The following is a 22,499-nucleotide window of genomic DNA, read 5'->3' as shown; positions in this document are numbered from 1 at the left end:
CAGAACAGAAACGTTTAATCCTTTTTATTTTTTAAAATAGCGGTTTCAACAAAGAATCAAATTTACACATCTTTCCATTTAACCCAGATGTAGTCGTTGAACTAATATCGACTAATGAACAATGTTTCGTGCCTAGATTTTGTATCTTTAGGTTAGTACTGGAACTATGAGGCTAATATAGCTAATATCACTCAAATCTTTCCTGTAAATACATCCACAAAACTTCTCTTGGCCCACTCAAACCGTGTCCAGATCTTCAGTAAATCTGTGCAGACTGGTCAGTGTGGTTTAGGACACAGTTTGACCTGCTGTGAACTATAAAAGTGAACAAAACCACCGTGTAGCTAAACACCACAGGCAGCCACTTTAGACAACAGATGTAGGGCCAAAAATCTTCTAGTGTCTGTTAGCAACATTCGCCTCGCAGCTAAACTAAAGAAGCAAAAATTGGACACTACCATGGCTGTTCAACAACATCTGGGGTGGAGGAATAATTGTGTAAATTTGTCTGTCAACTGAGTATTTTTTTAGAATCTACACATCCAAGTATGTGGACAGGACAGCTCTGTACAGATGTGGGTCTTTTGGGTTGGAGTGTTCTGTTTGTGTGTTCTGTGTGTGTTTATATGGAGAATAGTGAGGTCAGGACGGCAAATGTGCGATCTTTTCAGTTCTTCTGCAGTGTGAATACAGCATATGCATTGTTGTTGTGGTTCTGGACTGGTACAAATCCTACTTCTTTAGCAATCTCTCCAACCTTCCCTGCAAAAGCAGCTTCCTGTTCCTTAGACAGATCCAAAAGGTACCTTGGACACAGAAACACACCCATACAGAACAAAGACACATACACTCCACTACACTCTATTACACACTATTTTCAAATTGTATTATTGTGCTGACAGATTATATATGAGACTTACTTGGCGAGTTCTACAATCAGGATGGCGTCTGGTGCAGCTATTTGTTTCAGTGAAGAATCTAAATGGTGCACCATACTGACGAGGCAGAATATGTATAGGGTTTATTATAATCACTACAACATAAATAAGTACTGTAAAATCTGCAAAGATTTAAATTAGTGTGTAAATGTAGGACCCACAAACTCAGTACCTGGCTGAACAGTAGATGGTGTTGAACAGATGACTGTATCTGTTTTTCAGGGCTAGTTTGGTCAGGGAGTCCAGAGACAGGAATGACACACTCACTCCATGTAGATTAATCAATTCTACACATGGACACATACCAAAGTACAAAGATAAGCATATTGTTATGACTCCACATTAAATAAATAAGCTCTAAATCAACATCAATTCAGTTAATACAAAACTGTTTTTGATTGGTTATGTAAACACAGTGCAAAAACAGAAATTATTCAAAATAAGATACTGAACAAAAGTGAGAGCAACTGTATGTTTGATTAAAAGAGAGCACAAGTAGTCCTGTTTAAATGGATTTAGTGGAACACAGCGTTTGAAATATTGAATACAGGAAATTGGATTCATAGTTTTTGATAGTGGCACTACGTTCCCCAAGGTATCGCAATGTGGCAAAACGTAACATTAACCACCTCTGTCGTGTCCATCCCTTGCCTATATTACAGCTTCCATTTTATTTCGGGTGGCTTGCTTTCAATTCTTCAAAGAAACCTGCAGGGATATTTTAATATAAGTTCCAGCTCAATCTTAGAAGTTGGTTGCATTTTCTACTTCTCACAATTCAAGTGATCCCATTTCATCTTACATCTAATTGCCTCAGAAATATCTCCAGAAATAAGAAATATCAGCCATTTTAGATGCACACTAGAAAGAAATGTGTAAGGCAGCTAAGGTGTGTTTGAGTAGGTGTGTTTTGTTGGGAGCACACACCTGGAACTGGTTGGTTTTAAGATGGGAGGGATAGAAGAGTTAAAGTGGCAGAGGAGTGGACAAAAGTAACGAGTGGACAAATTAAATACTGACAGATTTAATACTTTAGTATTGGCTGCTTTTGAGTCATTTTAATTAAATATATATTTTCTGCTTTTTTGTTCTGACACTGAAAAATGAATGACTTACTGTACTTTACAGTACTCCATACATCCTTCCATCCCTAAAATGTGTTCAGTGTTATTTTTGTTGTCTTACAATCTATTACTCCCAATTCTGCTTGTTACATTATTACTGCATATTACATTTACAAATGACTTCAACAGTTAAAAACGCATGAATGCCATGCTGTTACCTAGTTGATGGGTCCTGTGGTGTGTTTCTGGTTGCTTATTAACTTCTGTTTGAATTCCACTGGCTGTCTTGACTGTTTGCATCTCTTCTTCTGTTGTCTGGTTGACCGTAGAGTCCTGACTCTGCTGTGGTGATTCTGTTTCATCATTAGTTGACAGGTCAGACTGTGGTTGTGTTTCCACTATGTGATTGTTCAAAGCATTCTGTGAGCCTCCACACTCACTGACTGGCTGAGGCGCATAACGGTGGCCCCCTCTAGCGGAAAGGGACTCAAACAGCATCTGGACATTTGTTACAGAGATATCCTGGGCGGTCTAAGAAAGAGAGAAAGGTGGAGTTATGGTATAGTAAGTTTTATTATCTTAAAAAAATACTTGTTTTTTTACTGTCTGTTTTTTGCCCATTTTTCTTTTACCTTCACATGCTGGTTGTTTTGTGTCTTCAGAAGGTCTTTGTTCTCTGTTTCGATGCCAAAGGACAGGTAGGGGCTTGAGACGATATCTCCCCAGTACCCTCTCAGTCCCACCCTGTCTCCTCTCTAACACACACACACGCAGGTGGATGTACCCTCTTTTTTACATTGTGGTAGAATCAGCTTTTATTACATAAACATGCAAAATCTTAATCATATCCATTTGACCCTTCCAATTTAAATACTTATTAATTGGGTCACTTTTTAAATAAATCACTTGGCCAAAAACCCTTTTCTCTCAATTTCCCCTGATATTCTAGAAACTTCATGACTCGTGTGAACACTGACTGGAAATAACTTGCTATTTATCTCATGCCAGTGAAAATTCTCTAAATGCTTCTTCAGAAACTTTGTGCAGCACTTTAGTGGAAGTGCTGGTTACACTTTATAATAACAGGCCCTAATTAATAGCAACTTCATCATTATCTAATAGTTTGTTAATGACTGTTAATAATATAAATTGTACCATTTGAATTACTAATCATTGTGTAATTGTAGAAACCTAATAATCAAGTCTAGTTTGCCAATAATGATTATTTGGTACTCATAATAGAAATAATGCATAATAATTACAAATGCACTGTCTATGTCCTGTTTTAATTGATTAAGTAGTTATTCATTGTCTCGCTACTTTGTGATGCATAAGCTTTTCCTTAATGCTTAGTTAATCATTATTTGTGGGAACACTTTTTTTAAATATTACAAATTACTAACTGGAACCATATGATACAATTGTGACTTTATAATGTATTTATAAAGATATTATAAGATTATACTTTTATGAAAAGCATTTACAGTGCTTTTTATGTGTAAATGGTTAATAATTCAAATAGCAACACTTGTTAATGCACAGGAAACAATTATATAATTATTGACTATCATTAACAAATCTTTACATAATAATTAAGGTACTATTTACAGAGGCTCAGATTGATTTGTGACCGGCTATTACTTTTTCCTTTGGTCACTCCCCTCCTCTAACAGAACGTATCTAAACAGGTATTCAGGTTTGCAGGGCTTTATGAAAGAACTGGCAGAACAGGTCTCAGATCAGTGTACATGACAGATTCTATCAATCTATTTAACACAGAGAATGTGTGTGAATGCTTCATCTCATTCTTTCTCATTGAGAGCTGTCATGAGCGTCATAAACGTGATACTTCACACGGTGAAGTGACTTACGTGATTAAACACGCGTACGGACAGTAGACTCTGATTGGCTCGTTGGTATAACCCTTCCCTCATCTCAAAAGCCACACCCCTTTCACGCCATTTGACATACTGCTGTTTGTTAATGACTCCACACTGCAAGAGAGCAAGTAGAGAGCAGATCTTGAATAGAAGAGCGATATATTGCATAAAGATATGTTTTATGATGCCTAGCATGGATGAATAACATAGTATGTAGAGTACCACACTTGTACAGCTGCAGTAATCTTTGCTTCTGAGTGAAACCAATGCAATGTAGATATAAGTTGATATAGGCTGCATATTGTGTAAAAATAAAGGGTGAACAATATGACAAAAGTATCACAAACATCAAAATACTTGAAGACTGTAATTGGTCTAAATCTGGTTTATGAATCATTTAATGATGATTGCAGTTGTTCAGTGTTGTAGATGTACTGACGATGCTCATGATACAATGAGAAAATCATATTTTGATGTAATTAACCATGATACAAATAACACTGTCATATTGCCCACCTGTACGGAAAATGACAAACCCCTTTCTGGTGTAGTTTCATGGTGAGGTCCCAGTCGAAACAGCCTTTGCGGGAGTCGTAGCGTGTGCCCAGGTGCTGTCGGACGCGGGCATCCCAGGCTTTAAACACACTGGCTGGGGTGGAGAGGGGGTGCTGCCACTGTTTAAAGATTTGAGCTAGCTCGTCTCTCTCCCTAAACTACAAACAAAATCACAGCAAAGCACAGTGTTACTGAGAAGAACTTCTGGAACTGAATATCAGTAACAATGTGCACTACAATGGAGGTCTTTCCACAAAAACCCCTTCACATGACAGCATCAGTGATAACAGTCTTCAATGGTTCCAGCAAGAGCTCATATATAAAAGATTACCCTACACCAGTGCTTTGCACAATATTTTAACGATGTTTAACAGCTAAGGGCTTTTTATAATTACCAGATGTTCTCTGTAACAGTCTTTAATCTATTCTTCTTTGAATGTTTGAAGATATGAGTATTTGCCAGAAACTCACAGACATAACCGTTGAACATCGCATTGAACGGCCTACATTGCTAAAATGGTTCTATATAGTATCATAGTTCTTTGACTCCAATAGAGGAACCCTTTTTTGGTACTATAAGACCTTTTTAAAATCCATCAGAGAGAAGAACCATTTAACTATGCACACAACCATTTACCCTTTGCCTTTACAAAAGAGCCCTTAAAAAACTACCCGGTAAGGGTACAACACTGTCAACTATTGATTAAGACTACTTTAATAATTTAAAAGCTTAAATTATTAAGTTTAACTTAACTGCTTCAGTAAATCCAATTGGGTTTCATAATGTGTTTTTACTCAGAGGATTAACTAAATATTTGTTCATTTTTCTAAATATGTAACACAGTGGCTAGGTTATTGGTAATATCACCTTTTCAAATACAATGTTTTTTTGGGTCATGGTTAGAAAAAGGTCTCTCTCTCGAGTCCTATGGGTCTGTGTTCTCTACTACACACATTAAAGCCTAGTCAGGAATTAAAGCCTATTCAGAAATCAGCAAACAAGTTTCTAGTTAAAAAAAAACACTTTTAAAATGTACATAATCATATGTAGGGCTGTCACGATCATGAAATTTTACCTGATGATTAATTGTCATATAATAATTGCGGTTATGCATTTAATTGTTTTCTTGTTCATTGTTTGCAACTACTGAAATATAAGCCTAAAGTGGCCAAATTGGCTGATTAGACATCTTACTTGCAAGCTACGTTTGCCTGGTAGCCAACACTGGTTGTACTGTTGAATCAATTTGTGCACAACTGTTGACCTTGAAGTTAGAACTTTTTTTGTTTTAATAGACCCCATGATGTCTCAATGAATGAATGCATTTACAGTTTTCTTTTATTTACATTTATTTGCCTCAACCCAGCACAACCAACTCTGTGAAACCATGACTGTGAAATGTAACGACTCTGGAAAATGATCATGGTCAGCTCATACAATTGTGATCATCTTAAATAACTGTGATTAAACAATAAGGTCATAACTGTGACAGGCCTAATGAAATGCTTGTGTTAGTCTGTCTGTCAGAGCCTGTCCTGGGCAATTCCTGACTCAGCTTTGACAGACATCATGCAAGTTTGTTCTCGTTTTTAGTATCTAGTTTGATGAATGTCATCATAAACCTGCTGGAAATCACATGCTGGCCTCACCTTGAGAAGACTAGTGTCAAGGCAGGGGTGTGACGGAGTGCATGTGTCAAGCATGTCGGTGACAGAAAGAGAAAGTTGAGCGGCAACATGTTTCAGTGTCTCTTCAGTCTGACAGCGAATCTCAGAGTTCCCAAACAGCTCAAGAAACACCTCTGTCTTCTCTGTGTGACAAAATAAGCAAACAAATGCATACATGGGTCAGCAATGGCAAAAGGATGTCTAACATAATTTAAGGACAGGTAACTGTAGATCCTAATTATGTATTCTAAGTCTATTAGACTAATTTATCTAAAGCAAATGCCAGGGTTACTTTGGATTACTTGTCTTTTTAAAGTCTTGTTATTAAATAAATACCAGAGAAAATCAATTTCATCAGGATGACTTGCTGACACAATAAAAAGAAATGCACAGAAACAATACAAGTGATGTATAGTAGTCTGTGCATTGTGTGTACTGTGCGTTCATTTGATATTGTCATAAAATATTTTGGTTGAGTTAATCAGGTATTCAAGAAAGACACATGTAGCATGAAATATAAAAATTAGATATCGGAATACTGTGACAATCAGCTAACAATCATCAAACATTCCTGGTAATGGTGACCAAACCTTTCAAATTGCACTCGCATGAATTAACGTGGATTTCCTAGCTGAGCAAGCCGTTTACAGCTTTCAGTCGATATGAGTCTATGAGATATAGCTGTGTGTTTCTGTTCTCAGTGCAGAAGGTTAATTTCCTGTGCTGTGTGGAAAACTTTTCATCTCAACTCAATTTTTAATGTCTAAGGCTGGCTTTACATGGTGCCAAATAGTTATAAGTTGTGAGTTGCCTGCAACATAATTTCCATGCAACTTGACAGTTATATGAAACAATTCAAAGACAAAGCTGCCTGCAACACATTTGGTTAGGCTGACTTTATACAGTGAAACTGACAAGCAACTTCACATGAAACCTACATGAAACAAAATTTCACTTGCATAACATAAAGTGCCTTGCAACTCACTTAAAACTCACCTCAACAGTTTCAAGGATCTTTGTGAAACATTCCATGAAACAGCCAATCAAAATTCCAATAATGAATCACCCCCCCCCCGTCCCTGACTGACTCAAGGTGGTAGTTAACTTAACAGCTTACACTAACCGCTGTGTAAATGACTGCTTGTGCCAAGGTTTTTTCTTCTTTGTTAGCCTGCTGTTACCATCATCTTTCTTTTTTGATGTCCTCTAATGTTACACAGTGTTCAGATCCTTTTGGGATCCAAAGAATTTACAGCAATTACTGCAGAAGATGCTTGATCCACACTGAGCTTATTAGGACAGGATGAGTCTGACATCAGCAACTGTAATGGCTATTTAAACATTAATTTTCAAAGGCTTAACATACATAGAGCTGGTTAAAAAAGGCAAATAAATAGTAATGAAGTACTGATAGACTGATATGCAACATGCAACTAGTTTCTGTGTAAAGCCAGCATAAGTTACATCATAACAACAAGAATAAAAATGTATATCACCCCCAACTGTGACAGCAGTGAAATAATCTGTTGAAAGTGAAGTAACATTTACCACAAAAAAGCTAAATTAACTGTGATCTTGTGAAGTTATGTTAACTATCAACCCAGATAAATGCAAAATTGCAGCTAACACACCTAGCACTCACCATTCAGGCCCATGCTCTCTGGAGTGGTCAGAGACAGATAGAGCAGCAGCAGTTGTCGTGCAACAACCTCCATACTGTTCTCAATGACCCAAACCTGCAAATACATTACACATAACACAAATGATCGTGTTTACATGTAAACATGTAAACATATTGTAAAGCATTGTACCACTGTGTTGTCGCTAGCATGTTTGCTAATGGCTAGTGTAACATATAAGGTTGTGGTTAGTGCAATCACAGCAGCTTTTGTTTAGAATTTATATGTTGCTGTGGTTAAAAGGCAAAACTCCGCTGTGATATTCTACACTATCAAATATTTAACTATTATATTGATGAATGTTCTAATAAACTGGAAATAGAAGCACAAACATAAGCCCTATTTTCAGGCACTACTTATTTTTGTTATATCGTGAAATGTATGTAATCAAGACATAAATGCATCACATTGAATGAATTTTGTGACTTCTTACACCCTCAGTTTACATGGAAAACAGTGGACAAGCTTCTATTGTGTTTGGATGTCAGCTCAGTGCAAAGTCCATCTAGGCAGGCTGAATGCATTCATCAAAGTGTCACCAAAAAATGTCACCTCTTGACAACCTGATGCTGTTGCAGAACAGTGTGAAGAATAAGTGAGTTCTGCTTCCTGACCAGCAAGCATGCATTTAAATGCCAAGTATAAATGGAAGTAAAGTGCATCAAATAATAAATGAACAAGGGCCTTACAAGAAGTGCTTTTTTTCTTGTTAGTCAGTGACTTACATGGAGTTTGTCAGTGTCTCTTAGGCCTGCGATGGTCTTTAGAATGTGTCTGGGGTCTCCACTGCCCACCAGCAACACATTAAGCTTCCCTTCCTGCCTAACAGCACCTGTGAACATATGCAAATGGGAGATGATAAAAGAGGTGATTGAAAAATGTGGAGTTCACAAAGACTGTTCCAGCAAACACTGTAATAAGAGATCTGGAACTGATCTCACCTGCACTGAGCAGATCTCTTGCTGGTCCGAAACCCCACCAAGTGACACAGCCTGCGCCCTCCACAGTCCGGCCAGCACTCATTCTCACAACGCCTGTAACTGAGAAGAAAGTGTAATGGCATGGCATCCTCTTTCACATCTTTTTTAAAAAATATAACATTTAGATGGTGGACAGTAAAACATTTAGCCACCTATGAACCTAAATGTGAGGCATATATTGATTTTTGTATTAATAAAAAGCAAGATAGAGAGAGAGAGAGAGAGAGAGAGAGAGATTTAATTTCATCTTCTATACTAATTTTCTCAAAAATTATGAGAATAATGAAAGAGTATCGCTAACTAAGCAAGTCAATGAAAATTAAGACTGCGTCTGCAGTAGGACTGGCGGAGCGGCGGCGAATATCGACGTTTTATATTAACTACTTACTACAGCAGGAAACACTTATGAAAATGCATTTAATGTTTTACCACACGCCAACAACGCTAATCTGTTTCTTATACAGTTAGCTAGTTAGCTTAGTTTGTCACCAAACCCTTCAGAAAACAACTTTAGAGAAGTTAAGTCAGCGCTGCTACAGTTTACTGCTGCATTCTTTTATAGTTCGAGTTTTTTTTTCCATCTGAAAGGCACCCTTATCATTTAATAACAGCGGTATACAATATTTGTGGTAAATAATAACATTACTTCATGTGACTTACGCTCTCACTGAAAGCCCGCAGCACAACGTGTAAAGTTGACTAACGGTTGCTTAGTAACGATGAACTGTGGAGGGCGGGCAGTTGTGCTAAGGACACGCCCACTAGCATGACGTTTAGTTCCAGACTTCTAAAAAGCGATTTGATTGGTCAACGTTCTTCCGCAAGTTATAAAGATGTTCTTTATCTAAACCTTGATGGCGAACGTTGGACCTCATTCACCAGTACGTTCCTCAGTTTTTACTTAAATTTGTTTCTTTAGAAAAGTCCTAGGAAAAAGTCAACGTCTGATTCATGACGTGTTCTTAAACCACAGAATTGTACACACTTTTGTGCTTTTGAGTGTGTGTAGATTCTGTTCTTACCTAAGAACAAATGTCCAAATAAGAAAACACTGGTGAATGTTAGAATCTTCGTGAAATTTCTTCTTAAGAACAGTTGCTGAATGAGCCCCATTGCTCTTCAGGAGGGAGCCAGTTTAATGTATTTGCTTTACTGAATTATACAGTTCAGTATTTCATTTCATTAACTGCATGTAATACAGTATGTGATACTGGTGTCCACAACACCTGAATTCATTCGTTTAAAAAAATACAGAACTGCACGGATCGCTATCATCCAATAACAGAATATGATTAACTGACCACCAAAGATTTTCCATGAGAATAATTCCCAGGAATGCAGTGATTCAGATGAAACTTCAAAATAAATTAGACCATAGTCATTCTGTCAATGTGCTGAGATTAGATTTGGCCCCATCATGTGATCAGATGAGAAATAAACTGGGAGGTGGGGTGGAGGTATATCTTAACTTGGGGGTCTTCTTCCCACCAAGTTACCCTACAGACTGTGCATGGGGACTTTGGTATCCTGCACCAGAACCAGATGCTGAAACAGGTGCATTCTTGAACATACATAGAGGGGTATAAATTCCTGAGCTGTTCAATTCCAAGCCATCTGAACACATCTAATCCAGAAGTACTTGAATAGTTGGATTAGGCTGAGTGTTGGATTTTGGCTGGAGCTGAAGTCTGGAGGAAGGTCTGACTCCTGGGAGTTGGTGAGCTCTGCTCTAAACCTTTAAACTTATTTGTGAAGAGTGCACTAGCCACACTAGCGCAGACATTCTCACAAAGCTAAGAGCCTGTTGCTCAATGAAGTGCAGTAATCTTCAACCATTCTGAAAGAGGCTGTGCCTAGCTATGAGGGTGTAACACCTCCACCCAGCTGACAAATCATTTCATATAATTTTATGACATTTCATTCTTTACACTGGAACAATTTGTTAGCATTGGTAGTTCACTTCAGTCAAGTTCATATATTTAAAGGCGAATTTCACTATATGTTCAAAATGTCTACATAATGCAGTTGTTAAGATGTAAACAAAGCCATTCAGAGTTGAATGATTTGAAATGTTCCATTCTAGAGAAGCTTACAAAGTCAGAGTTATTCACTGTGGTGGTGATAGAAACCAGATGTTTGAAGCACCTCTAAAAGCTACCTCACAGGAACTATACACTGCCTGGTGCCTGAGACATTTGTTTTGATAGTTTTGTGAAAAGGTTTTGGCCTAAATATGTGCAGGATGTTGTAAGGAAAAATGGAAGTTACTTTATCATTATCAACTTTACATATAAAAACAGTACCCAAAGAAAACTTTTAAACAAACTGCAGGGCTGTTGAATGAACTTCAGTAACTGAAGAGACTCATAATTGTGTGGACAAGGGGAGGAGAAAGATTGACTGTGTTGCCAGAGGTAGTCCTGTCGCCTGCAGCAGATTAAGTGCGCGCTTTGCACTTCAGTATATGTTTTCTTTTTCACTGGACGTGTCTAGCTGATCTGAGATAAAGGGGTGTGCCCTATGTGGGTGTGAGTGTGTGAGAGTTCTGGTGAGTTGGTGTACACACTGTTCTGCAGGAAGAAGGGAAGACAGTAAAGACAAGGTAAGGACAGAATCCTCTGCTCAAGTCACTTGTTTCATAGTTGAGCATATATATTTATTATTTCTGTATAAGCAGCGCTCAGGTGTGGGGGAGGCTGCTATGCATGAATGTGTTTGTGAGGGGCGGCGTAGTCCAAAGGTCCTGGTGTATCTGCTAGTGAACTGCAGAATTGCAGAGTGCTTTTTCTTTCGCTTATACCACTCAGTAGATACAGCAAAAAAGTTACAAGAATTTATTACTTTTTAAAAAGTACACTCTTAAAATTGTTACAATAAAAGAACTCTTTTTGGTGCAATTCAAACAGGTTCTATATAGAATCATATACAGCACATTTTCTATCAACCTGAAGAACCATTTCACCATGTAAAGAACCCTTTAAACATGCAAATGGTTTGTTCAGTGTTCATGGTTCTATATAGAACCGTTGTCTTTACTAAAGAACCCTTGAAGAACCATCTTTTTTCTAAGAATGTACACATTAAAAAAGATGGTTTTTCAAGAGTTCTTTAGTAAAGAAAATGGTTCCATATAGAACCATGAACTCCCAAAGAACGCTTTGCAGGATTAAAGTGTTCTTTTCATCATGAAAGTGTTCTTCAGATTAATGGAGAATATGCTTTAGATAGTTCTTTACAGAACCTTTTTGAAAAGGGTTCTATATAGAGCACCAAAAAGAGTTCTGCTATTGATACAAGCTTGACATCGTAACAATGGAAGAACCCTTTTTGGTGCTATATAGAACACTTTCCAAAAAGGTTCCATCTTGAACCATATACAACAGATTCTCCATCAACATGAAGAACACTTTCATGATGCAAAGAAATGCTTCTTTGAGTGTTCATGGTTCTATATGGAATCAATGTCTTTACTAAAGAACCCTTGGAGAGCCACCTTTTTAAGAGTGTAGTTGAAATCTTGTGAGCTATTTTAAAGAGTACAGTTTGGCTCCCAGCCATTGCATTGATTTGATCAGTTCCATCCCTAGATTAAACATAATGAAGCTCTGATTAGCCAAAACAGGTGTTGGAAGATAATCACAGGTAATCAGGGTTGACACCTGTCCAGGATTTCCCTGGATTGTGCAGGTTATTTTTAGGTTGCCTGTCCAGGGCAGGAAAAATATATTCAAGCATTTTCACATGTTAGAAGTTTAAATTGTTTCTTTTTATCCAGTCAGAACTTTCAGATTACCAACATAGGAACACAGTTGTTTCTGAAAAGTGTGCTTTGGCGATGCGTTTAGGCAGCGCTGCAACGTGATAACTGAGAAGATTAGGTTCTGTAGCTGAACTGACATCTATCTACCTTAGACTGCATTGTGAGCACAGCTAACCATCCACTAATATTAGGCTGCCACAGAAGTAGGTCCCGAAAGGGTTAAACAAACACATTGAAATATGTAAAATGTCTACTTATGGTATTAATATTATTTATATTTTTAGTGTTTTTCTGAACAGCTTTTTGAATCAGTTGTTAGGTGTATAAAACTTTTGCACAGTACTGCACATTTAACAGAAAATTCAGTGTCATAAAAAAGCAGAAAACATATTTAATAATAAATTACACAGAAGCCTTAGTAACTAAATATAACATCGAATTTTTTACTGTGTTTACTCTTTGCCTTTATTACAGCTTCCATTCTTTTCAGGAGACTTACTTTCAGTTTTTCAGAGAAATCTACAGGAATACTTTTCCCCACCTCCAAAGTTCAGTCTTAGAAGTTGGTTGCATTTTCACACCAAGCAATCCCAAACACTTTCAGTGATGTTGAGATCTGGACTCTGGGGTGGTCAGTCCATTGTTCAGAGAACACCAGCACCTTCTTTGTTTTTTTTGCAAATTTTCCTCTTTTTTGTCTAGTTCCATCCTTTCATACCCAGAGTGCTGAGAAACACCTGTTTTTTCAGCGACTTTTTCCTTCTTTATACAAGTGGATTGTCTTCTATCTAATCTCCTCAGAACTAACACCTGAAAATGAACAGCTTGTGCTTAATGGCTGTTTGTCTGGAAACGAAATGAATATTTTCTGAGAATGTGACTGAGTTACTGCTGCTGATTTGTGCTTACATGTATATGTTTGCATGTGCACAGACATGTCATTACATGTTTGGTAACTCTTCCCTTGTCCACAGATATGTTTATTTTAGTGTGCCGCTACAACCGGGTGTTCGCCTACCCCGGCGATGACATCACGCTGACCGTTCACCTCTCCCCGGAGACCAGCGCGGTTGGCATGGAGATCAGGTGGTTCAGGGGAATAGAATGCATTTACCTGTATAAGAACGGGCAGGTGACAGTGGGGAGAGGCTACGAGGGCAGACTGAGTCTGTTCAATGAAGAACTGCAAAGAGGAAATGTTTCTCTGCTGCTGAGAGACGTCGGACAGGCGGACACAGGAATCTACAGCTGTCAGGTCATCACTGGAGAAAACAGGGAAAACAGGGTGGAGAAGACAATACATTTATACATGGCAGGTGAGTGTAGGTCTCTATGTCTTCTGTTTATGGCTGTATTTAATTTAGTCATAAAACAGATTGTTTTAATGGACCCTGTCATGGGAAACTGAATTAGCCGGTTTTTAAATATTATGTAAACATTGTTAAAGTTTAAAAACTTGCCACTTCTTAGTGCATAAACTATGCTGCAAAAACAGACAGTTTTGCCTGGCGTCATAACCATGACCACATCTGCATATGGCTGCCTATTCACATTCAAGTCATAAGGAGCATTGTTACTGCACATTTTGTCCTGGAGAACTGTCTGGGTGTGGTTCTAATATTCTAATGAGGACGCATGATTGAAATCCCTCAGTTTGCAGCTCCCAGCTTGCAAAGTCACTGAGCAAGTAGAAATGAGTGAAACGGGCTCTACGTATGCAGACCATGTTGTAGACTGTCCTTACTGTGTCCACTCACTAAAATCATTATCCAGCGTTTATGTGGTGACACCTTACAGGAGGTTCAAATTCACCTTACTACTGGATGTCCGTCCAGGGAATGCTGGTGTAGCCAGCTGACGGAATGAATAGACGAATGGACATCCTTGCAGTGTCGGTTATGCTAGGCTAGCTTTTGGCCATTGTTAGCTTTCACGTGGTTGATTTCTCCAAATTGAATAGAGAGAAAGAGAAAAATGTATTTGGGCTTATTAAGCGATAGAGAATACAACCACCTTAAACACCTGAGTACTGATTTCGAGCGCTGGTATTTAAAAAGCTGACGAAAATGCTAATAATGGAATAATTGCTTTAATGCAAGCTGCTCGTACAACATAACACACCCTTCAGGACAAATGAATATGTATGCACGGATTTCTGACAGTTTGGGATTATTATTGAATTCAGTGATCCATATTTGTATCAGCTGATTGAGTAAATAAATAAAATGTTGGCAGACAGTTTTTAAATGAGTGATAAAAGTTTAAATTATATTTCTGTAGGGACTAAATTATGAAAGTGAAGAGTTACGGGCACATGGCTGGGGGAGGGCCAAGTGGGCTCACATTTTTATCAAATTCCACAGGTTTTCAATCCCCCACCTCCGTATTTCTGTTTAGCTGACATGTCTGCGTGTGATTGGTTTAGGATACTGCTTATGTACACACTACCCATGCACTGCCCATTTGACATCAACAGGGGAGAATATTGGCAAAATATATCAGTCATTTAGTGGACAGTGGAAAGTTCTTCACAGGACATACTTTGTATAAGATGAACCTACTTAGAAAGAAAATTCAGTGAATTCAGTGTGGGGGGAATACAAGAAAGTGTAGAATATGTGCTGTTTAACTGCTTTAAATCTGAAGTTTGTTCTTCAGTGTCTTGGTTTGTGCACCATGTAGAAATATAATAATCTGTATTGTATTTGTATGAAAGCACTTATTCATTGGAATCTACTCTGTGTTCTGTTTTTGTCTAGGGACGGAAATACTTTCACCTGAAAGATGTGAGTGACCTTATTTATTGTGACTTACTGTACAAGCAATAGTTTGAATTTCAGAAAACAACAGATTTGGACTGAAACAGTAACCAGCACCAACATTTCAGTTAAATTAAGTTTCTTTTCTGCAAATTTACACATTGGCTGTAAAGCTAAAGACTAAATAGCACCATTTTGTTTCCTGACTACGTTTCAGCTTCACCAAATGAAACGGCGGTTAACCCGTTTTACGAAGACAGTTAACAACTTTCTCTGTTAATCCAGGATTAGATACTTAAGATATGATTACTCCCCACGCACATGCACATGAAAGCATATAGGTTATGACGAACAGCGACTCATGTGAAACAAGGAGAAGTTAAATGTTTTGTTTTTTTTTTCAAAGAAGGAAAAAGAAATCTACATGCAAAGTAAAGCATTTATAACAGTAAAGTGTTAATGAGTGAGTTTACATGCACGTAATAATCTGAAAGTTTCTTGAACAGCCTTTATCCAATTTAAAAAATCAGAATATGCTATGCACTCTTCTTCAAGAGTACTAAAGAAAATGGTTCTATATGGAACCATGTACACTCAAAGAACCATTTGCATGCTTAAAAGTTCCTTTACGTCATGAAATTGTTCTTCAGATTGATGGAGAATGTGTTGTATATGGTTCTTTATAAAACCTTTTTGAAAACGGTTCTATATAGCACCAAAAAGAGTTCATTCATTGTTACAAGCTTGACATCGTAATAATATAAGAAACCTTTGTGGCGTTATATAGAACCAAATACAATACATTCTCCTTCAGTCTGAAGAACCATTTCACCATGCAAAGAACCATTTAAGCATGCAAACTGTTCTTTGATGATTCACTGTTCTATATAGCACCACAGTCTTTACTAAAGAACCCTTGAAGAACCATTTTTAAGAGTGTATTTTTTATTTAAAATGTTCCCCAGTAAGTTCAATTCAGCAAATTCACAGTAATTATGCACTAAAATGTGTACAAATGTGCTCTCCATAGAGGATGTGTTAACTTGGTTTCACTTACAAAAAACATGGATTTTGACCCAGATTTGACCAGGGGCGCCCAAACATGTGAATGACTAAAATGGAGTAAAAAGATAACTTTCCTCACAAATATACCTAAGAAGAATAAAAAGAATTGCGTGAAAATCTTCAGAAAATTACAAATCCATCAATTGTACTTAAGTAAATGGGACTGTGTAATTGTAAGTAGTCACCGCCCATCACTTGTGTTCACTAGGAAAAAAAAACAAAACACATGAACAAAAGCATTATATATGTCAGTGTGTTGCCTGTGTGGTAAGAAGAAAGTGACTGAACTGAATTTGAAACTTGCTGCCTTTATCCCAAAATGGGAAGGGCTGCAACATGTCCAGGCAGTTTCTCTTGCATGGAATTCAAACTAATTATTTTCTTTTCTGCATGTGGATCTGCAGTGGGACTGAAGATCGCAGAACAGGACAGCCTGGATATGGAGGAATCAGTCCATTCACTCGGTGAGAGAGTAATTAATTTGACTGACTCAGTCAGAATTATTCTTTATTTAATGTGACTGATCGAGCTCTGGTGAGATTAAGTTACTCTGCTGAGATCAGTGAAGAGTAGTACAATTAAGCAGGCCCGAAAAATTTTCAGTCTTCTTAAATATGTTTTCCATCATATTCTTAAAAATATTGTTATCCTTCCAAAAAAAAACTTTTCCCTTAATGGCCCATATTATAGAAAACTGAATTTTCCTTACTTTTTTGCAGTATGCAAACATTGTTAACGATCCAAAATGTACCAGTCCATACAGTCCACATATGGAAACCAAACTGCAAAAACAGCCCGCATTGAATTCTGCATTTTTTCATAAAAACAAACATATTTACACCCATAGCACTTATTTAGCCTACAGCAGTTTAGCCCCACCCACTCACACTGAGGTTTTAAGAGGTGCTGCAGCCTAGACTGCTATTTGAGCAAAACACAATACAGGGCAGCCAATTAGAGCAGAGCTCATTTACATACATATTAATCTTAAAGGCACAGGATCAAAATAAAAGCCTGTTTCATTCTAAGGGATAAACAGAGGTTGAAGATGGTCATGTAAAAATGAACTGTGGCTTTTTGGTACATAAAAAACAAACAGACATCTCCAGAAAAGAAATTGAAAGATAAGTGCCATTGTAAGGACAATTCTGAGAACAGGTGGTATTCTTGAGAAAAATGTTCTGTTATTTTCTTAACCTTACAACAATCTTTCACATGCAACCGTTAACTAGGTCAGCCTCTAAAAATGTAACGTCTAAGAAGTTTCACAAAATATGTTTGTTAAAACAGACCAAGGAGAATTTTTCTGTTGGCTCTTTCCTTCAGCATCACTTTTAGCTCTTATTTGCTAAACTTTTGGAGCGTTTGGCTTGATTTTAACTTTCATTGTCCTTAAAGTGTATTTCACCTTGTTTATGTTAAGCTGTAAAATGTAATGTTATATGGACAGGCTACATGACAAATAACCTACGGCTTACATGAGAAAATAATTAAGATTATTTATGAACTTATTACTGTTTGCCTAACCACAGGATCTTTCAAAGTACAAAACAAAAAGTTCCATTACTCAACGTTGTACATGGTGTACCATTTCTTTGACTTTCTCTATTACTGTATGTTCATCACAGTGTATTTAAATAAAATGTAATAGTAAGATCCAAAACATTACATATCTGAATCGGAAAGGCTGAAAAGAAACTAAATGTATGTTTTGGAGTGGTCTAGTCAAAGTCCTGACTTGAACCCATTATGGAAGCTGTGGCAGGACCTCAAATGGGCAGTTCATGCTTAGAAACATGAATTTGACACCTGAATTAAAGCAGTTCTGCAAAGAAGAGTGAAAACGTGAAAGCCTGATAGCAAATTAGATGAGATTTGGTTGCAGTTATTACAACTAAAGAGGTGATTGCTTTTTCCCGTGGGTGATTTACATGTTGGATGCTTTGTGTTTGATAAGGCTGTCTTGTCTAATTGTTACATTTTGTTTAAAGATCTAGAAATATGCATTCATAGACAAAATACTTTTTCACAGCACTGTATATAAAATGTACACTAAAGATGAGGACAGATGAACATTTGCAATTCAGGGATGTTTTGATGAAACACCTTTTGTTTTTCCTTAATGTAACGTGAAGAGATGAAGAAATTACTGCAGAAAAAGGACAAAGAGCTACAAGATAAGATTAAGGAGTTGGAAAGCGCAACGGAGGAGTTCAGGAGAATGACATGTCTCCTACAAGACAGAGAAACGGATCTGGACAACATGAGGAAAGTAGCAAACGATGGAAAGGTCAGCTTGAAGAACATGGCTGGCGAGCTGGAGGCCTGTAAAAGAGAACTGGAAAAACTGGGACTAAAGCTACAAGAGAAGGACAGCGAGAGCAAAGTAATGCTAGAAGAGCTACAAGCAAGAACCCGTGCCGTGCAGGTGCTCACAGTCACACTGCAGGAAAAAGAGCGGGAATTGGAGGAGGAAAGGAAACAACAAGAAGAAAGAGAACAACTGCTGCAAACAGGTGAACTCATTTTACAGCAAATATACAGTCATCATACATGAAAGGCCTACCTTGTAGCTCCACTTTGCTGGTGTACAGTTAGAGACTGTAGTTCATATGTGGACAGACAGCTTGTGTCAGCTATCCTCTAGCCCAGGGGTGCACAACTCTGGTCCTGGAGGGCTGGCATCCAGCAAAGTTTGGTGGCTTTCCTGATCAAACACAGCTGATTCAACTCATCTGTTTGCCAGGTTTGCCAGGTTTAGTGGGTCTATTTGATCAGGAGAACTACTAAACCATGCTGGACACTGGCGCTCCAGGGCCAGAGTTGTGCACCCCTGCTCTAGTCCTTCATTGGTGGTCACATTCTGACCAGAGGGCCACTCTTGCACTTAAAAAGTGCCATAGATCATTTTCTGAGCAATGGAAAACCTCTTGCTTCCCTAAAGAACCTTGTTTGAACTCCTGCAGAGTTTAGTTCCAACCTGTATTTAATAAGCCCCTCTAATATAATATAACATCATTATACTAATATAATATAACATCTGATCCAGCTAGTCAGGGACTTGGGAAGAGGTTGTTTAGCTGGAGAAGGTGTGGGAAACTGTGGAACTAGACTCTGCAGGAAGCTAGCTCTCCAGGACCAGGGTGACCATTGTTCTAATGGTTTAATGAACCTTCACATGATGTGAAGCTTTATTTTTAAAAGTATTATATGAGATGTGAAGAACATTTGGGTATAATTAAATAGTAATGTAAACAAAGTCATTCAGAATGGTTTGGTGAAAAATGCCCTTCTCTAAGGAAATTTACCGAGTCAGAACTGTTCACAGTGGTGGTGATAGGAGACAAACGGCTGAGTGTTTAATGCCTCTAACGGCTACCTCACAGGCAGTTATTGCACTAAATGGTTATGAATATGCTGCCTCATGTCTGAGACATTGTTTTATGCTAGTGTTAAGATCCAGTTTGGCCTAAACATATTTTTTAAAATCCATTCATCGTGTAGAGCAGGGATGTCAAATCCTATCCGCAAAGAGCCAGTGTGGCTGCAGGAGCACACTTGATCAACTGTTTGAAGACAGATTAAATAAGTGGAATCAGATGTGCTCTGCTTGTTTGAAACAAAAACCTGTCTGCCCTTTCTGGATTGGACAGATTGGATTAGACAGATTGGACAGCCCTGGTTTTGAGGTACATGCAGGATGTTGTTAGGCAAAACAGTACCCAGTTTTTTTAGATTTACCACTATTTCATCATTCCATCTTGAGAACCACCACCCAAATAATATCTGGTCAACAGTGATTTTTTTTGGTCAAAAACCGACCAATGGTGAATGGGGTAGAGGGTCTCTGACAAATTGAGAATCAGTTGGTCTACAGTCTGTAATTGGACACCTATGTTGTGCACTTATAAGGTTGGTGGAGCTCACAAAGTAGTGAGGGGAAGTACAGGTAGGAGTTTCTAATAAAGTGGACAGTGGAATGTATGTTCTGTTTCTTGCCATAGTATTGAATCACTGATCCAAGTCAGCGTTCAAGGTTGAAGAAGCTTGAGGCATATTGTTTACACTTCAGGGGTCACCAATCTTTCCCACGAAGGGCTGGTGTGGCTGCAGGCTTTCATTCCAATCAAGCAGGAGCACAACTCATAAAACTAATCAGTTATTTGAAGACTGAGACTAATAAACTAAACGAATCACTGTGCTTCTGTTCTAATGAAATGAAAACCTGCAGCCATTTGTGGATAAGATCATTGAACCCTGGCTGAGGTTTTTGGGAACGTCTTTTCATTATCTTGTGACTGCTTGTGTCTGATTAGTTGCAGTGAACGAAGGAGGTCCTGGCGCGGCAAATGTACCTGAAGAGCCTGTCGTCTCTGAACTTGTGGAAAAGAGTGAGGAAATGCTGAGTGAAATGTACCAGGACCCAAAAGACCAGCTGGAGGACATAGAGAGATGGATCCACAAGAAAAGGGAAGAGAGGAGAACTAGAGAAGAGGAAGAGAGCACTGAAGCTCTTGAAAAAGAGTTCCTCAGTTATGTTATGATGATAAAAGGACAGATCGAGGAGGAGCACGAAAAGATTGTGACTTTAGCGAAGTACATCGCCGACCTTCAGGAAGCGTTTGAGCATGTGGCGACTGATGAGGAAAGAGGTGAGCTGGAGGTATACCTGAAAGAAGCTGTAGAAAGGCAGAGGGAGGGTGAGGGAGAGATAGAAAGGCTGACAAAGGAGATAGACAAACAGAGAAATGCAGTTGAGGAGAAGCACAAGCACGAGGTGGAACAGATCCGAGAGAAATATGAGGTTGTTTCGAGGATTGAAGCGGAAACAAACCTGCTGAAAATCATCCTGCCTGACGTACAGGCTTACTTTAGAAATATAACTGCCGAGGTGCACAGAGCCTTTACCAAACAGCTGCAGGCCATGGATAGAGAAAAGGGATTGGAGGCAGGTGGCGAAAGAGAGAGAGAGCCAGACAGAGTGAAGAACAGTGTCAGAGAGAAGATGCAGGAAGATCGAATGAGTCCAATTGAAGAAGAGTCCTCAAATGACATGCTTGAGGTTAGCGAGCAGAGGATGGAAGCAGAACAGGCGAGGCACATTGAGGATGGTCTGGAAAACGATAGTTATGTAGAAACATTGACACAAGGAACCAAAGCAGACACAAGACTGCGGAGAGAAATTAATGGAGAGTTTCAGACAAGTGAGAGCACAGATTCCGAAAGTGAGACTTTAGAACTGGAGGAACATCCCAACATGGTTAATGGTGTGATGACTTTAAGGCAAGAAGAGGTACAAGTAGAGATAGGAGTGAGGGAACATGATGAGGAGAGGAATGAAGTGGACATGGGTTATAGCCAGTAATTTCCTACTGAGCGTCAGAACTGAGCATTTAATTTTTATATCTGCTCAAGTTGTATCACTTTTGTTGGAGAACGGCAATGGAATGCGGTTTTGAGATGTTGCCGCAGGTTTTCTGATGAGATAAAAACAATGGTTGGGCCAAAAATCTAAATTCCCCAGTTTTCCCCTCAAACCAAATGTATTCAATCAGTGGAAACATGTTTGGGAACTGAAGTTTTCTACCTTAGTTTTGCATTGGCACTACAAGGCTAATGTGGCTAACAAGTAATGGAAGCTTTATTCATTAAGCATGCTAACTGCAGCAGCCAGGTCTGTCACCCACTGAAACATTGGGCGCATTATTAAACATTTCACTTTCAAAATTACAGCAGTCGGTCTCCTCAGCTCCTCAGAGTGTTGTTAAAAGAAGAGGGGATGCAGCACATTAGTTAACATGCCCCTGTCCCAACTTTTTTTAAATGTGTTGCTAGCATTAAATTCAAAATGTGCTTATATTTTTCAAAAAACAAAATATTTCTCAGTTTCAAAATTTGATATGTTGTCTTTGTACTATTTCTAATCAAATATAGGGTTTAAATGATTTGCACATCATTGGATTCTGTTTTTATTTACGTTTTGCAGAGCATCCCAACTTCTTTGGAAACGGGGTTGATTTTATCATTGTAATTTTAGTGCTTTTTTGAATTTTCCACTTTTCTTCTTTTAATATGATGCCTGAGATTTTAGAGAAAAGTAAGGAAAAATCGACAACTTATTTCAAGTTCAGCATCAGTGACAACAGAATAT

The 22,499-nt window shown here is 38.2% G+C and overlaps 2 protein-coding genes across 2 annotated transcripts; one reads left to right on the top strand and one right to left on the bottom strand.

Moving 5' to 3' along the window:
- Positions 1–71: 71 nt before the first annotated feature.
- On the bottom strand, positions 72–9,458 carry dnaaf3 (dynein axonemal assembly factor 3). Its single transcript, XM_036591484.1, has 13 exons — positions 9,425–9,458; positions 8,726–8,824; positions 8,510–8,616; positions 7,748–7,841; positions 6,088–6,248; positions 4,419–4,595; positions 3,874–3,996; positions 2,635–2,757; positions 2,402–2,533; positions 2,221–2,254; positions 1,111–1,225; positions 921–995; positions 72–806 (listed from the first exon to the last, which is right to left on the bottom strand). Exons 2-13 carry the CDS (start codon positions 8,805–8,807, stop codon positions 668–670), a joined length of 1,362 nt encoding a protein of 453 aa, XP_036447377.1. The 5' UTR covers positions 8,808–8,824; positions 9,425–9,458; the 3' UTR covers positions 72–667.
- A 1,768-nt stretch (positions 9,459–11,226) lies between these two features.
- LOC118822372 (golgin subfamily A member 6-like protein 22) lies at positions 11,227–22,122 on the top strand. Its single transcript, XM_036591394.1, has 6 exons — positions 11,227–11,366; positions 13,499–13,840; positions 15,284–15,310; positions 16,753–16,812; positions 18,484–18,864; positions 20,665–22,122. Exons 2-6 carry the CDS (start codon positions 13,501–13,503, stop codon positions 21,711–21,713), a joined length of 1,857 nt encoding a protein of 618 aa, XP_036447287.1. The 5' UTR covers positions 11,227–11,366; positions 13,499–13,500; the 3' UTR covers positions 21,714–22,122.
- The last annotated feature ends 377 nt before the right edge of the window (positions 22,123–22,499 follow it).

The sequence above is a fragment of the Colossoma macropomum genome, unplaced genomic scaffold (genome assembly GCF_904425465.1).
Source record: "Colossoma macropomum unplaced genomic scaffold, Colossoma_macropomum, whole genome shotgun sequence".
Classification (NCBI taxonomy): Eukaryota; Metazoa; Chordata; class Actinopteri; order Characiformes; family Serrasalmidae; genus Colossoma; species Colossoma macropomum.
The sequence above is the reverse complement of the archived record's forward strand: the minus strand, read 5'-3'. Positions and strand labels throughout refer to the sequence as shown.

Excerpts from the sequence above, each read along its gene's own strand:
- dnaaf3 (XM_036591484.1), bottom strand. The coding sequence starts at position 8,807 with ATGAGTGCTGGCCGGACTGTGGAGGGCGCAGGCTGTGTCACTTGGTGG. Across the intron at positions 6,249-7,747 it reads AGAGAGCATGGGCCTGAATG|AGAAGACAGAGGTGTTTCTT; the intron begins GTGAGTGCTAGG and ends TTTGTCACACAG. Across the intron at positions 1,226-2,220 it reads CCACAGGACCCATCAACTAG|AATTGATTAATCTACATGGA; the intron begins GTAACAGCATGG and ends GTCCATGTGTAG.
- LOC118822372 (XM_036591394.1), top strand. The coding sequence starts at position 13,501 with ATGTTTATTTTAGTGTGCCGCTACAACCGGGTGTTCGCCTACCCCGGC. Across the intron at positions 15,311-16,752 it reads AATACTTTCACCTGAAAGAT|TGGGACTGAAGATCGCAGAA; the intron begins GTGAGTGACCTT and ends GTGGATCTGCAG. Across the intron at positions 16,813-18,483 it reads GGAATCAGTCCATTCACTCG|AGATGAAGAAATTACTGCAG; the intron begins GTGAGAGAGTAA and ends TGTAACGTGAAG.